Source organism: Lissotriton helveticus, chromosome 1_2, assembly GCF_964261635.1.
Source record: "Lissotriton helveticus chromosome 1_2, aLisHel1.1, whole genome shotgun sequence".
NCBI lineage: Eukaryota > Metazoa > Chordata > Amphibia > Caudata > Salamandridae > Lissotriton > Lissotriton helveticus.
The window spans coordinates 32,710,674-32,727,745 of record NC_136058.1 but is presented as its reverse complement, the minus strand read 5'-3'; the positions used below and the strand labels follow the sequence as shown (position 1 = coordinate 32,727,745).

General features: G+C 37.9%; 1 protein-coding gene across 1 annotated transcript in view; it reads left to right on the top strand.

Annotated features, from left to right (window-relative positions):
* Window positions 1-17,072, top strand: part of MSH4 (mutS homolog 4) — a 1,513,152-nt gene that overhangs the window by 775,445 nt on the left and 720,635 nt on the right. The window contains exon 13 of the mRNA XM_078673412.1: window positions 13,456-13,592. Within this exon, the coding sequence (XP_078529538.1) occupies window positions 13,456-13,592 (137 nt within the window). The remainder of the gene's footprint in view (window positions 1-13,455; window positions 13,593-17,072) is intronic.

Here is a 17,072-nt window from a genome sequence, read left to right as displayed (position 1 = left end):
GCAATGATATGGATGACGCAATGGTGGCGGAGAAGGCGGTGTTTGTCCGGAGGGGTTGCCCCAAGAAATGGGGTCAGATCTGGGGGGCATGGAACGTATACAGAGGAAACATCTGTGAACCACCGAGAGAGGAGTTGGATGAGGGGTTGTCAGATTAAGATTTAGCATGTGGCTGGGAAATGTGTGCTGCTGAGATCTGCAGCCTTGGTGGATGCCTGACTAGAGCAAGGGAGGGTGGAGCCGGGAGGGGCCATGAACTACGTCACTACTGTTATGATGATCTGATGATGGATACAAGTCTGTTTGCCCGCTGGGAACGCTCTGTGGTTTTAATCGACGACTGTGCTCTTGTTGTTTGGTGCTGTTTGGTTCCAAGGTTAAAAAGCAGACCTTTATGTCTACCGACAAAATTGGCGAAGTAATGATGCACGCTAGATATGATTGCCGCCGGGCCTCAGGGATGCCGGCTAAACGGCTGTGTAAACTTCCACATTCAAACTTGGTTGCTGAATTGATTGAGACCGGCCCCAGAGGTTGTAGGCATTCAACTATGTCTTGAATTAAGTGTGCAATAAAGGTCTTATAAAAATAAAAAAAAATAAAAAAGAATAGTATTATAAAATAATACTGGGAAAGCATTGTATGGTTCATAGACCATAGATAAATACATACATAAATAATAAAGCTAAAAAAGTACTTCTAAAATACGCCTAACCCGTTGTACCTAACCTAAGTCTAGTACGAGAGAAGAAGTAAGTGAGGTGTAGCATAAGTTTAGTTTATCTTTGCCAAGAATCTAACCAAGATTTCTCTTAGGGTTTAATCAGCTCCGTACCTTGGTTTTAGAATGAAGGAGGTCTGGTATCTCTGTCTCAGGACTCGATTTCCCAACACCCCGTCAGGGGGGCTTGGAAACACTGGAGCTGGATTCTCAGCGAGAGAAAGGCAGTCTCTCAGTCAGTGCGCCAGCTGGAGGGTCGGCTTCTTTCGGCACTTGCTGTAGCGAGCTGCATCGGGCAAGTAGATAGTCGAGCTGCTCCGAACCACCGTGTGTTTGCTAGGGCAAGTGTAGGCATATTTATACCTTGAAGGTGCCTTGTTTGACATAAAGTCGGGCATAATAACGTCATCAAAGAACCCCAAGGGAATGGTAGTGCTTTGAAAATGCCATGATTTCTAGGACAAAGCAATATTCAAGTAAGGGCATGTCCCTAACTGCTGAAGCCGAGTTTTCCGAGAAATCTTGGTGGCTTTTTGGAACTAGTGGAAGTAGCCATGCCTGTATTTGGACTGGATGGGTTATGTTTAAATATGGGTATGATTTCTATGCCTATATAAGGGCAATGTGAATTATAGCTATATAAGGGCATGAATCGATAAATTACGCTTGATTCTAAAATGCTTCACAACAATCCTTCCTTCCTTCCAATCACCCATCCTTCTACTCATCCACTCATCAATCCATCCATTGACCCTATCACTGAATCATCCTTTCACTCTTATATCTACCCTTTCACTAGCCCATTATCCACCCTTTCACTCATCCATCCATCCTTTCGCTCATTATCCATCCATTCACCCTTTCATCCATTCACCTATCACTAATCTATCCAGCCATCCACCCATCCCTTTACTCACTCACTTGCCCACCTTTTCATATTAATTATGAGCTGAGTCCTTATCTACATAGTTGCATACAGAAGAGGCCCATCAAGAATTTCACCCTTGTTGTAGTTCCTATGGCAAGTTCTAGGATAGGCCATGGGACGGACATACCCCTCACCCTCAATCTAAAATGGCGAGCTTCTTCTCCGGATATCGATGAACACAGAAATTGAGCAGGCAGGTTGAGTTCAGTAACTTGTAGGCAATAAACACGATCCCTTAATCGGTCACAATGGACTGAGGGACTCCTAAAGTTGCAACCAGGCACAGGCTGCTGGCCCCCTTCAGTATACACTGAGGTCCGCCTCAGACACTTACCTCGTTCTTGACTGGTGAAAGTCGAGATGGAGAGCCATAAGGAGTCCTGAGGCAAATGTATGGGTGCCAGTTGCACAGCAGACTTCTCTATGTATGTGGTGGGGTAGTACCAGCGCAACCACCATAGTAGTGCTTCTGAAGACCTGCTAAAACAGGGAAATATACTAAAAAGTGATCCCAAGTCCTGGAGCCTAAGCGCGACTCGACCTTCTGTTGGCCATTTGTTGTACAGTGTATATACATGACTAGCTATATGAGCTATAAATTAAATACATGTGAGAGAGGGGCTAAAGAGAGATTAGGGGCACCATGGTGGGTGGTAGTCAGGAAATACATAAAGATGGTCGATGAAGGGGCACCAACAAAGATGGTCGCCCTGGGCGCCACTAATGCACATAGTTTAGAGTTTGACAGTTCTTCCAGAGCCTTTGCAGCAACCACCTATAACGTTTTGTCCTGTTTTTGTCATACACTGTTACACGAAAGCTACGCCTCATTGTTTAAAATTAGTTTGCCATTTGCAAACAAATACAGAGCCGAGCCGTTTTAGGGCAATGGCAAAGTGTGCAACTTCCAAGGACCCTAAGCTATAAAGCCCTCTCCCTCCCCTAGGAAGATGATCTATTTCTATATTATTTGTGTCTATTTATCTCAACGTAGCCCCTGCTCCTGTGTAGTTACAAGGCTTGTTGGGCCCCAAGAGAAAAGATATGTCAGCTGTTTCTGCATGATTCAGTTTCGAAAACTTTAATATATTTTAATATTTGTGTGCATTATGTAAGCTTAGAGTTTTCAGAATATGGTTAATAAAATTCACAAATGTTCCGAACAGGGGGCCCATAAACATGTCATGCACAGGGACCAGAAACTTATTAAAATGACAATGATACAAGGCAGTAGCTATCAACGGTGGAGAAGGAGCATCGACACCGGGTCCATTGCACACCAATTACTGTTGCCTTTTACTGTGCAAACAGACAGCAGGGTGACATTATCATTGCTTGCACAGAGGCCCAGTGCTCTCATGTTACACCACCGCACAGAGAATATATTTTATCTTTCATTTAATATGTTTGATGCGTCGTGCGATGAGGATCGCCTGAAGAATAGCCAGAACTGCAGGAAACCTCCAAAAATGCATTAGGCTCGGATTCTGACATTAACAGTTCCCCAGCCTCCAATGCAGCCAATGGCGCCTTGAGGCCTGGTCCCTCTGGTCCCTTTAGAACGTGTTTTACTGAGTCTACACGTCAGGGTCCTGAAAAATTTTATGAAAAGGGAAAGGCTCAAAACGTGCTCTGCACGTCCAGAAGTACAGTGGCTGGGTACTCTTAAGCTGTTCTCATTGGCCTTGAATCAGGGCCAATGAGAGCACTCCTGCAGTATACCAGCGAGCTCTAGGATTGGCTGATGGCTTTAAAGCCAATCCTAAATCGCTTTGTTTGGTCTCCACTGCAAATGGTTGGCACATGATTGGTTGTCACCCAACAGCTGTTAAAATTATGGACAAATTGCGTCCGTTAAAGAAACCTTCACGGACAATGGACATAGGGGCGAAATTACGGACTGTCCGTGAAACTTACAGACGGTTGGTCACACTAGTTGTTCCTCTTGACCCAAATGATAAGCGTGACCCTCAATTGAGTGACGTCCCCTAGTCACAGCAATGTCCCAAGTCTTGGGTTGACAAATTCAAAAAAGTTCCAAATTCAAATATACTTACTATCCATTGACTTGATGATGATTTTAATTGATAAATGCAACTTTTCCTGATAGTTTGAGATTTACCTGAGAATGTACTTGAGAATATACTCGAGAACTGGTCCCTGATATATACTTAATGTGATCATTTAATTTGTAGAATCCGGTCCCCGATGAAGGCTATCACCTAGCCGAAATGCATTGGACAACAAAATATTGATTTGGAAAATGAAGTATTAATTCAAAGACTGGATTATTTTGAACGCTGTTGTGAATTAATTCTACGAACGTCACAATGCGAATAAACACAATTTGAATCTTCACCTAATTTGAACTGATTTCTTTGGAACTTTTTTGAATTTGTCAACCCAAGACTTGGGACATTGCTGTGACTAGGGGACGTCACTCAATTGAGGGTCACGCTTATCATTTGATTTACTAGTACCTTGAAGGAGGGTACACCCTAGAGCACGCCACAACTGGTTGAACAGGTACAATAGAGTGCAAGCGCAACAAACCTTTTTGTTCCTCTTGACCCCCCAGGTCACGTGACTGATTAGTTTTCTTATCTAACCCTGTCACTGCTTAACTGTGGTCAATTAGCTGCAACTTGCAAAGTATAAAACAAGCACTGATGCGCGGCGACATCGGAAAGTAAATATTAAAAAAAAATATTTGCAATGCTATAGGTCTCGCATTTAAATGCGAGACCTATTGCATTGGAAACAAACAGCCGCCATTGTCCCGGCTGCTGTGAAAGTGAAAGCTGGCATGGCCCGCTGAATGTAAGCAAAGCATGTCATTGTGTTTGAGGTAGGAGAAATTCAATAAAGAAAAAAGAACACGTACTGTGTAACAACCAAGTAAAGGGACCAGTAGCCATGGGAAGTTACAAATGACGACATGGCCGTACTAAGGAGGGACTAATAAGCCTATTAAGGAATCAGACGCCAGCATTTACAAAGAACAAAGTTACAAGCCAATGAAAATTAAGGGCGGGGGACTGGGCAGGGCTTCGTTCCTGTACTGAACTACAACAGATCTTCACCAGAGCAGCGCTTGCGCACTGGCTCAGGCTCGACCTTGAATAGTGCTTCTTGTTTCTGTGCTATTAGAACACTTTGTACCTCAGTCCATATAGAGACATTTATCTGCACCTCTTAGATGTCATCAACACGCAGTGATATGTGATCTGCCTTAAACTCAAGAAGGCTCCTTGCTGAAAAAGAAAACATATTGCTTGAGTGCAGAACTAAGAACCTCTAACTTTTGATTTCGCATCCTCGTAATACGGGCTTTATGTTGCCACTGACACTGGTTTCAGCTGCCAGGTGATGGTGCACCCTGCTCCGAGGATTCGGAGGATAAGCAAGTAGTTTTAGCAGAGGACTGGCTATCGTGACCACCTGCCATGTAGATACATTCTGGGTAGGGACTGTAAATATTTAGGAGAAAGGGTCCTTACAATAGATCCACACAGAAATCATTAGGCCTGCTACACTGCAACAGGTCGAGTCGATCTCATCTTTGAAGACCTCATTTTGGGGAAACTGCAAAGCAATAAGAAAATGCCATTTTAAATAACTGTATTAAATAACCTATTTACCCATATGTATATCTCTAGGTCTATACATATTTTACTATCGCTCCTATTTTCTCTTCCTTTCTCTCTCTCTCTCTGCCTCAAGCTCTCTCCCTTCACCCCATCGTTTTTCTCCCACATCTTCTACCATTCTCTCTCTTACCTTCTTTTTATCTCCCCTCTTCTTCTTTCTTTCCCTCATCCCTCCTCTTTCTCTTGTGAGTCCCGCCTTCTCGCTCAACCTCCCACCTCTCTTTCAATGTTGGCTGGTTGTGTGCATTCTCTTTCATCCTATTCTCACTTTTGCTACAATCCCCTTCTTTTTTGACTGCTTTTGCACTTTTTTGTTCTCCTTTTCTCTCAGTGCCCTTTCTCTTTTACCAGCCCTCGTCCTCTTTGTGACAAGCTCTCACTCGCATTCTCTGTCTACCTCCCCACCTGTATCTTCCACCCTACATTGTAGGAATTCACATAAAATAGCGTAGAACTTTAGGACTTTATTTTTCCACAAGCTATGTGCAGGATCTTCTGAAATTTCACCTAGTATAAACAAAAGCAGTTTTAATATTTAGCTTGCTATGTGAAGTACAAATAGGTGGAAAGGTAATGTAAAATAATGTGCATACATGTACTGGGACATATGTTGCTAATCCTGACTTTAATGTGCTGTTGAATGCATGCATCATTTTTGTGCACCGGTGGGTGTGTGCAATAGCACATTAAAGCCAGACATGTAAAATAGGAGCTAAGAAGGACCGACATGTTTTTGCCCAATATCTCTTTTAGCCTCCATAATTACATTTGCAGCCAGGGTTTTATTGGGCAGGTTATCCGATTGGGCTATAGATAACAGCATCCTTTTGGATGCTTAATTTGGTTTCAGAGCTAACTTTGAAACCACAGAGCATTGCTTAAATCTATAGCTTCTGTTGAATAAATATGGGGCTGTTAAACACAGTGCGACCCATTTACCCTTTATAGACTTAAGTCAGTGTTCAGTTATGTTGATGTTATAAGGTATGGTTCAGTATGATCAACCTTGGAGCTGAACCTTATATTGTTAAATGATTTATATTACATTGTAATCTTTCAGCTCCAGTAGGATTTGGTTCATGAGTGGACTGTATTGATTCATGTTTGTCCCTCCCTGGAACCTAGCCTCTTTACCATCTTTTTGATTGGTTGACATGTATCCTACAATTGCTCCTATTTAAGGAGCTTCTTTTTATTTTTAGGTCAAGCATAGCGGCAGCGTGCATTCACTGCTCACTCGGCAAGGCATGCTGTATTAGGGAATGCACTGAAGCTCTGCCCACTCTCCACCCATATTTGACATTGGCTTGTGTCATTGTCCTTTGAAAATGCTGACTTCTGATTCGTACATAAGCTTGTTAGTCCCACCTTGGTTCTGCCTTGTCTACATTTGTTATCGCCCATAACGACGGGACCTTTTACTTGGTTCGTTCAGTGAGCACTATTTTCTTTAATGGTCTTTCCATATTCCAGTACGGTCCGCTTTCACTTTAACAGCAGCGCTGCTTTATTTTAATCATTTGAGCGGGTTCTGCATCAGTTCAGTGTAGCACAGGCAAACAAGCATTTGCAGTGCAACAGGTCTCATTTATGCGGGTTTGAGCTATTGCCATTGTTAATGACAGTGCCTTTTATTTATGTTTTAGTTTTTGAAACATAAATAAAACACATTGTCATTTAAAGTTGCATAAATGCGAGACCTAGTCTTTCTTAAGACCAGAGAGGTGGAGTACAGCGGTAATTTTGTAATTTTTTGTCATTCTGAGGTAGCGTTGGACCAGGGTAACACAAAAGCCCAGGTTTTGTTAGACCCTTTTTTTCTCCCTTGGAATGGTGTAGTGTTAGATAGCACTGAAATGACTTGTTGTAAAAGGAACAGTGATGAAGTGCAGCTGCTCCTTTCGTTCCTCTTGTCGGTCGGACGGGGGAATTAACACCATTTAGAACTCAAACTGTGCTATTAAGGTGCAGAGTAATGCATGTTGCCATTCCTCTTTAATACTGACCTACATCCCTTAATTTCCCTGATAGTCTTTTCAATGTAAGGCCTATGTTTAACAATGTCCGATTTCAGTTTCAGCTGAAAAACTATAAATAAAACCAATGGATATTATTGAAATATGTGTGTTTAGGTGGTAACTAAAATACACATATATTCCCATGTCTAGGACATACCATCAATGGCAAAAATATTGCTGTACAAAATATTGCAGTAAATATATTGTGGTCCTAAATATCAACTTTACATACCTACAGTGTAAAGTACAAAACTTGTCTTTAAAAATATTATGCTCCTAAATATTGACATTACTTAAGTAAGTATGCATATTTAAACGTATTTGAAATAGTAATCACTTGAAAATAGCATATAAGAATGTATATATTCATTTAAAAAATGACAATTATATGTACAAATTAAAACATATATATCTAATACTTAAAAATACATTTTATCTAATAAATATATAATAAACAATATACAAATAAATAAAAAGATATGTTATAAAAAAATATTCCAAATACTAATAACTAAAATATGAATATAAAATATTTCTACAAAATTAATGAAAATAGATACAACCTTAACAAAAAGGAAAAAAATACTTTAAATTCTACATCCAAACTTGTAAAAATAAAAAAAATTCAATAACTTTCACAGAAACAATTAAACTCTGTTACAAAGAAAATTAAAACAAAATTAACATTACATTTAAGATGAGAAAATGTAGAAAATTTGAAGGGATAAAATGTACTATTCCCACTCCATTCTAAGCAAAAGCAGGGAAAGAGTTAGACATTGAAAGGATGAAATATAATATTCCCATTCCAGCCTAAGCAACAGCAGGGAATGTGTTGGACATTGGAGGTATCGGATTTAGTATTTCCGCTCCATCCTAAACAACAGTAGGGAAAATGTTGAACGTTTTGAGGGCTCAGAGTTACTATTCCCACTCAAGCCTAAGCAACAGAAGAGAACATGTTGGACTTAGGAGGGTTCAGATTTACTATTCCCAGAACAGAATGGAAAGTGTTGGATTCTGGGTAGGGGTGTCAGATTCACTATAACCACTCCAACCTTAGCAAAAGCATGGAAAGTGTTGCTGTTTGGGGTTGTGTGAGATATGGGAGTGCCGATTTAGTATTTCCACTGTAACCTAAGTCATAGTAGGGGAAGCGTTGGACTTCGAGGTAGTCCAATTTAATATGTCACTCCAAATTAAGCTAAAGTAGGGGAAGTAATGGAAAATATAATATTTAATATAATCATATTTAAAGAAAATCACAAAATAAAAATGTATATCTTAAACATGTCAATTCAAAAATATATAAAATTAAGAAAATAATATATTTTTATTAACAGCCAAGCACTATAAACATTTACTTAAATTATTAAAATAATATTAATATTATTTACCAATTAAACACACCAGAAAGCTGTAAAAAGACTTCCTACCCAATTCCCCAACAATCCCAACAACCCATGAAACAATTGAAAACAAATTCAATAAATCACAACAAGAATTTACACAAAAATAGTAATGGTCTTTTTAAAAAGTACCCCAGTCCTGTGACCGCTGTACTCATGGTGGTGGTCCAACCACCACCACCCTGCGGGTCCTCCCACCTTATTATGATGGTGTCTGGGGCCCATCACAGGACTGCCGCCTCCACCGGGATCCAGGATCCCACAGCAGTGGTGATGTGTAAAGGGGCCTGAATATGCTGGCTGTGCAGATGCCGGCACCACTGAGCTATTATGACCTGCATATCCACCGCCCTTTTCATGTCCTGGCCTCTACCATGAAAAGGGTGGCTCTCATTCAGGTTAGGGGGGCCGGTTAAATCTATGCCTGGGTGTGTGTGCTTTGGGCACTCTCATGGCAACGGTATGCTATTAAGGCTCTTCTAAGAGCCAAACATAGCTGCCACCGTGAGACCTCCGCTGCACCACTCGCCCGCCCTAAATTAAATTCCGGTGGGGGGGCTCACCACGGCCTTGGCGGTCTTCCTAGGGCCACTGCTGTGGCGGTCCGATTGAAAGACCGCCAAAGTCATAATAAGGCCCTAAATATTAAAAAAAATAAAAACAAAACACATTGAAATGACGTAGAACAATTAGTTCAAACTACAAAATAATTTGCTTTAGTAATATAATCACCAATTAAAATTGAAAAATGAGTATCATTAAAAAAATATATAATAATGTATACATGTAATACTTTACATCACTGATAATCCAGTTACCAATCAAAATAAAAATGATATATGAAAAATCAATCAATAATTTATTAATTCAATAATTTACCAAATTAAATAATCTCATTAACCAATTAAATTTTAACAATCAAAAAAATACTGCTGATGTTGTAGAGATCCTTGTGTTACCTGCAGGTTACAAGTTACAATCTTTTTTTCCCACTGGTTCACATTTCTGACGTTGCAGAAAAGTATTCATTTGGGCAGTGAAAGAGACTTTTTACCAAGTACTGTATAAATGGTTAGTATTGTATTTACTCATATAGACAGATACAACAGACATTCTTACAATGCATGCATATTTCCGAAATAAAAGGCTTGAAAATGTCAAAAACCTGCCCCCACATTTTAGTTTATCTCTGAAGCATGTGGGAAGTGATAAGCTTGGCGACTTTGTTTCCATAATGGCATTAGTTTGTAGATGTTAGCCTTCAGCTAGTTTGCAGCTGAGCTGGAACTCAAATAGAGTGTTGCTGGCTCTTTAAGCAGGACATTTTTGTAGGGCTTAGCTGGAAATGAAGACTTTTACATTTTGTAGTACATATAGTACTACAGTTATACTATTTACTCTAAAGTGCAAATACAAAACACGCCCACAAACAAGTCAGAACCTTGCTATTCACAAATTACACAAAGTTACAACAGCCCTAAAAGTGTCAAAACTTGCTGGAATGTGCTCCAGCCTACCCGTGGAGTAAGTCAAGCGCCAGATATAACCAAACACTCATATTGCAAAACACTCTCATAGAAAATCAGATGAGGCAGGGAATTTAAAATGACATGGATAAATGAATGTTAAATTAATGCAAATATTTTGATATTGAATGTGTACATATTTTTTCAGTTATAATGTATGTATAAATATTGCTTACTTTTAGTATTAAATTACAACTAGGAAATGCAATAAAAAATAAATTAAACCAGTAAACTTTATTAAAAAAACAAAAAAGTAGTTAAATAATTAACCTTTGACCATGTTTACAACAATTTTTTTTTTTATTGAGGGTGGGCAATCTTATTTTTAATGTATTATTTAATATATACATGAAATATGTTTAAATGAATTTATAATGTAATACAATTATAATTTGAGAAGTAAATGTGATGTAAAGGTTTCTATTTTAGTAGTGCCAGGTTAAGTTTGATTATTTGAAATTATCTGACATTTATATTATAGATTCCAATGTATTTCTTTTGTAAGTAAAATTTAAATGATTTCCCTGTGGATTTCCATAGGGACATCTCCTTCCTGGTGGGTGACATCTCCACCAAACCGTGAAAAGTTACTTGTAGTAACTATACACTCATATCTTCTGCTATAGAAGGATCCACCAATTCATTGGAAGGGATGGAGATATGTAACTCTACACCTAGGAGTAAATCTCCGCTTCAGAATGCTAAATAGCAAAAACAAAAGTGGGTGTAGGAGTGGATATACATATGTGTAAATCTACATGAGAATCCGTATTTACTCAGCTATTATAAAATTGAAACTGTCAGACCAAAGGTGGAAGCAGGGAAATTTAGTTGTGCAAATTGGAGTCAGAGGCATAGATGCATCAAGGTAAAATCCGCTCGCAAAGCGGCAGATTCTCAGAATCTGCCCCATTGCGACCTGTATTTTTGCATTTGGGATGCATCATCCCAAATGCAAAAATCGCAAATTAAGAAATCGCAAAATTGCGATTACTTGCATTTAAGGAATCTCAAATTGAGATTCCTTAAATGCAATGCACTAAAGTTTAAAAAATAGCGATTTCGCTAATAGGGATCTCAAATTACCATGAAGTTGAACTTCATGGTAATTTGCAAAAACTTTGAAAAATGCACTAAAGTGCATTCTTCAAAGTTTCATGTTGCGCACACACATGCCCTACGGGCATGCGTGTGTGCAAGACATGTGCACAGATCAATGTCAGGGGTGCAACAGGGTGTCCTTTGGACACCCCTGCACCCTTGAAATCGCATTCTCAATTTGCAAATCGCAAATTGAGAATGTCTTCCCATTCATTCCCATGAGCCTCTAGATCCATAGGAATGAATGGGGAGGTATTCCTTAATTGCGACTCGCAATTTACGAGTCGCAATTAAGGAATTTTATGAAATCGCTATTTTTTTTGTGATTTCTTCATGCATTGCATTTTGCTATTCCTTAATAGTGAATCGTTATTTTTCGCTATTAAGGAATAGAAAAATGGGTTCTTGATGCATCTGGGGGAGAGTATATTATGTCTCTGGAAAGCAAGTATCTGAGAGATTTTAACTTAACATACACTTAGCTTGAAAATGCAATTTTGTATGTAAATGCCTATGAGCCGTATTCACAAAGGCAAACTTACACTTTTGATGTGAATCTACTATTTTATTGCAATTCACAAACTACAAGTGTCGTTTTATATGTAATGTATACAACTGTAGACTATCCTATCTTTCATGTGGAGGGTTCTACGCAGTCGTAAAGATACAACATATAAAACTAAACTTGTAGTTTGTGAATAGCAAAAAAAGTGTACATTTACACCAAAATTGTAAGTATACCTTTGTGAATAAGACCCTATGCCTTGATGAACGCTGAGAACCAGTAACCGAACTAAAACTTCACACTTTTATCTTTTACTTTGAAATAGTTTGTTTATTTTTTCACAATTATTTCGCTAATTTAAATATTGGCAAAGGCAAATATTCTTCATACATAGAATGTGACAGATTGCCAGTTATACTACAAACATCAAATCCATTATTTTTTGCACCCACAAGGGCAAGATCAGATGCGTCATGCTATGATTTAAATAGGTGTGAGATGCATATATGAAATTTCACATGCTGTGGACCGTGTTGATTGCAATGGGATAGAATGATTCGTCAGACCCTTACTTCATGTTTTTTAATGCACCAAATATTAAATAATTTGTCATTTTTTTGTTATTGTAGTAAGAAGCATGCTGGCTTTAACAAATAGTTTGTACTATATAAATCATTGACTGTTATTCATTGTACTGAATGGGGTGGAGCGGATATTTTTACTGCATCCTGGTGTACTGGAAATTGATATTTGAGTTACTCCTTCAGAAGGCATTGTGTGTTTTACATATGTTCATGCCCAGTCTCCTGTGGGATTATTGAGTTAAGTTCGATCATGATAACTACTTGCTCCCAGTGTATGAGTGTGATTGGATAACAGAAAACACAAAAACCTTTCTACAGATGGGTTACCCAAGAGTTCTGCACAGCTATCTGTTACCAAAAGTACATAGCATCCAGCCCATTTCTTGTGTGTTGACTGTTTGCGCCAAACAACGGACCAGTGATTTGATTACTTCTTGTAAACTGTGGTCAAGTGTTTACCCTCCTATGTAAAAGATACAGGAGATTTTTTAAGGAAACTACTAGTCAGTAGGTCAATGAGGAAGAGAAATATCTCACATGTACTATGGATATACAATATTTGTATACGTAATACCATAGACAGATTGGTTAAAGAGTTTATGACTGTCTCTCAGTGCTTAACAAGTGGTTCCAAACTACTGTGCTCCCGCATGTCGGAAAGTGTCAGGAAAATGCAGAAGAGCTTGTAGACGATGTTCAGTGCTATCACCTTTTTTTGTTTTACATTTTAATACACCATATTGAAATATATTATTATCTTGCTTGATATAAAATCAGTCATTCTGTTGGACTTTACTACATATGCTGTAACTTGTCTTCTAAACAAGCACTGGCAGTGCCAATAGGTCTGGATTTGATATTGTAACATATCCATAGAGAATTTATGTATTACTATGTTTGCATGTGTTAGCACATTACAACCATACTGATTGGCTTTGCCAAGGCTTGCTTTAATATATTTCTTTTGGATAAGTAGAACAATTCACATTAAACATTCATTATATTTTGCACAGGAATGATAACACAGCTTTCAGAAAAACACAATCTACCTTTCAAGACAAGTTTCAGCACAACTCGAGGATTTTTTATACAAATGAGTTTAGATGGAGCAGCATTACCCAATAGACAGCTTCCTTCGGAATTCCTAAAGGTAAAAATATGGACATTGTACATGAAAGACGTGTAATAAAGATTCTTATAATTTGTGATGATTTGCCAATAAGTTGGATCAATGTGGTGCTGAGAGGCTGCGTTAGCGATCTGTGGGCCTGATTTTAGGAAGGGTCGTGTGTCAGCTATTCTTCATCAAATCTGGCCTTTAATGTTTATGTCAGTTTCAAACACTGGCTAGCAACCTCCCAGAATTTTGAAATATGGTTACCCAATTTTAGATAAAATTAACTACTACATTATTCATTGAGAATTTCGTTTTTTAGTATAGCTGCTATTTTTCTGCCAGTCATGCATGAAACCTCACATATTTGATGTTTGTAATATTTTCAACATAATTTACTAATTTTTAATTCTTATATGACATTTTTGGACTTTATTACTTCAAATTGCGATCAAGAATTGTGATGTCATTACATAGAAACGCTGAAACTTATTGCAAAATGTACTGATAGAAAAATAGTCAAGTACAAAGCACGCAAAAACGTTGTCTTATTTTTTAATTTGCTTCTGTACTAGAAGATTTGGATTCTATAATTGCTTGGAATTTAAAGAAGGAATGAATCACATTAGCCCAGACTGTGAAATTTTTTTCTGAATTGTCTGATTAACAAGGCTCTGGGAAACGGAACAATTTAGGATTACTCAAGAACCCTGAGATTTGACCCCATGAGTAAAAGAGCGGACATACGCAAGAAATAGTTGGCGTTTGTTGACATAGCGGATGGCTTTGCCACCGTGGAATTCAAGTTTGTTTCCCCCTTCTTTTGTCGCCCTGTCCTGAGGAGGCCTGATTTTTTGGAAGGCCGAAACGCGACCGCGTCGACACTTTCCTATTGGAGGAGTCCTGTTGTTTTCAATTTATTTGTGAAAGATACTTCACTGGACACATGTGAAGATTGGGGTTCCACGAGGTTTTTGCTTTGGAACCGTTGTGTCTGACTACCTCACAGTGTACCACCTAGATTTAATAGGAGGGCACTTTTTGTAGTACTGTTCCATAGGGTGAAAGATAGGAAGTACTTAACAAAGATATATATATAAATTATACCCTCCCCATTTTTTGTCATATATTTTTCTGTTACATGTTTTTGCTGTATAAAGTGTATTTGTTGTTTCACTGTGTATATTTGTTGTATATAGGTATGTACATAGGTGGGCTAATTTGTTGTGTATAATGCATATATTTGTTATGAGAGGATTTAGCGCTTGTGTTTTGTGATATATATAAAAGAATGAGAAAAGCATACCTTGAACAGTTTACAATAAATAAAAATATGTGTAATCTTATCCTCCTGTGGGTGTGATGATATTAGAAATAAACATTTGAATAATTGCAGAGTGGACAGTTGCCACAAGACCAATAGGAGAATTTATTGTCATCTATTGTGAAAATGTGTCTATATTAGTTCCTCCTTTTGCCAATTTTCCCTACCTATATACTCCATTGCTCCTCCAGCATAGACTGCTTATTAGACCTGACATTCTTTTTTTTTAACAAATCTTTTTATTAAATAAAAAAATAAAAAACAAAATTATACAACACAACCAATACACAAATTAAATAAAGCAGTCTTTAAAATATGCAATAATCATTGAATAAGAGAATGGTCATAAACAAATCATAACAATGGAGCTCTTCATACCAGGGGACATGTTATGGTCTCATGTAATAACGAAAGTCCGCTGATCAAGTAATTAAAATGATTCATTATCAACAACAAATGGAGAAGCATCGCCAAAGGGGATACATAGCCAACCTCTACTTTCATTCAGACTTGGCATTCTTGTTGTTGTTTCCCCTGACTTTATGTGTTCAGACCTCCTGTTTAGCTGATTTGGTATTCCTAGCTTAAGGACTCTGGGCACTTTACCTCTGCTAACCAGTGCTAAAGTGCATAAGCTTTCTGCTAGAAACATAGTAACATTGGCTTATCCATAAGTGACATATTTAATGTAACTATAAGTCCCTAGTAAAGTTAACTACATGTTCCCAAGGCCTTTAAATTAAATACTGCTAGTGGGTGTGCAGCACTAATTGTACCAACATGGCTCAGGCCTGCCATTTAAGAGCCTGTGTGTGCAGTTTTAAACTGCCATGTCACCCTGGCAAGTTAACCCTTTTGCCAAGCCAAAACATTCCTTTATAATGCATATAAGTCACCCCTAATGTAGGCCTTGGCAGCCCACTGGCAGGCTGCAGTGTATTTAAAAAGTAGGACATTTACCTTTAAGTTTTACTTATCCTGGTAGTGAAAAACTCTTACATTTGTTTTTCACTTCTGCAAAGCCTGGATTACCGTATTACATTTTATAAAAGCAATTTCCAATTGAGAAGAGTTGGTTCCCCTTTGGAATCAGAATTTAAAATCACAATTCATGGTGAAATTGGATTTTAGATCGTAATTCTGAAAAGGCTACATTTTAAAGTTGAAGAAGTCAAAGGGGTGGGAAAACCCAATAAACCCTTGCGAGCTTGGGCAAATATAAACAGTATAAAGATAGTGATGCTAGCAAGGGACTTCTTTTCAGTCAAACGACTTTCAGTGTATGATTCTGTATTGTAATAATTACAGACTCCTATTGATCAAATCAATAACTGCTACAAGTTTTTATTGGATCAAATAAAAATAACCAAAATATTCAAATCAGATGATTAGAGAATTTTTTAGAGATGGAAAAGACACATGGAAAAATGTTCTTGGGTAAAAATTGTCTTTATATTGTATCTTAATTTATAGGGTACATATCAACAAAAGTTGTTGATCATAATGCTTAAAAAATGAACAAGGAATTTGTAAAATCAGCCTATATTTCATTTGAGAAAAAGTCCAATCCTAAATCAAATTATTAGATGACATCTATTCTTCCCCAATAAGATAGTCACCAATGTAAATTAATCATAAACAAAGAAAAGGACTGTGTAGTCGACTTTTCCGTCTTGAGTTGAATTTATCCTTTAGACCATCTTCAGGACAGAGAAATGTCGAAACGGTAGTGACCCTGAAAACATAATTTCATACATTACATATATGTCATTACAAATTGAGCATTACAGTCAATACACATTTAACCAAATTTGGAAATATCCATGTGTCAACAGATGCCTCCCATCTCCGAGGCAAATAGTTATCTTATTATCCAAATGCAATCATTATAAAAATTAGAGAAAGATGTATTTATCCTTGTTTCCCATTATGTATAATTAATGTCCTATAGTCAATAGTGTATCTTAAAACAGCTTACTTTACAGTGTGGTCCTAATGTGACCTTGTATGTATCCACCAACAGTTGAACAACTCTCTTTAGTGATCTTATTATCAGTCTAGAAGCTTCTAGACTGATAATAAGATCACCAAAGAGAGTCGTTCAACTGTATATGTAATGTACATACAAGGTTTCTGACAGATTGTTTGAATGCAAATATAATACCAACTGGCTTACAGATTAAAAACATTCC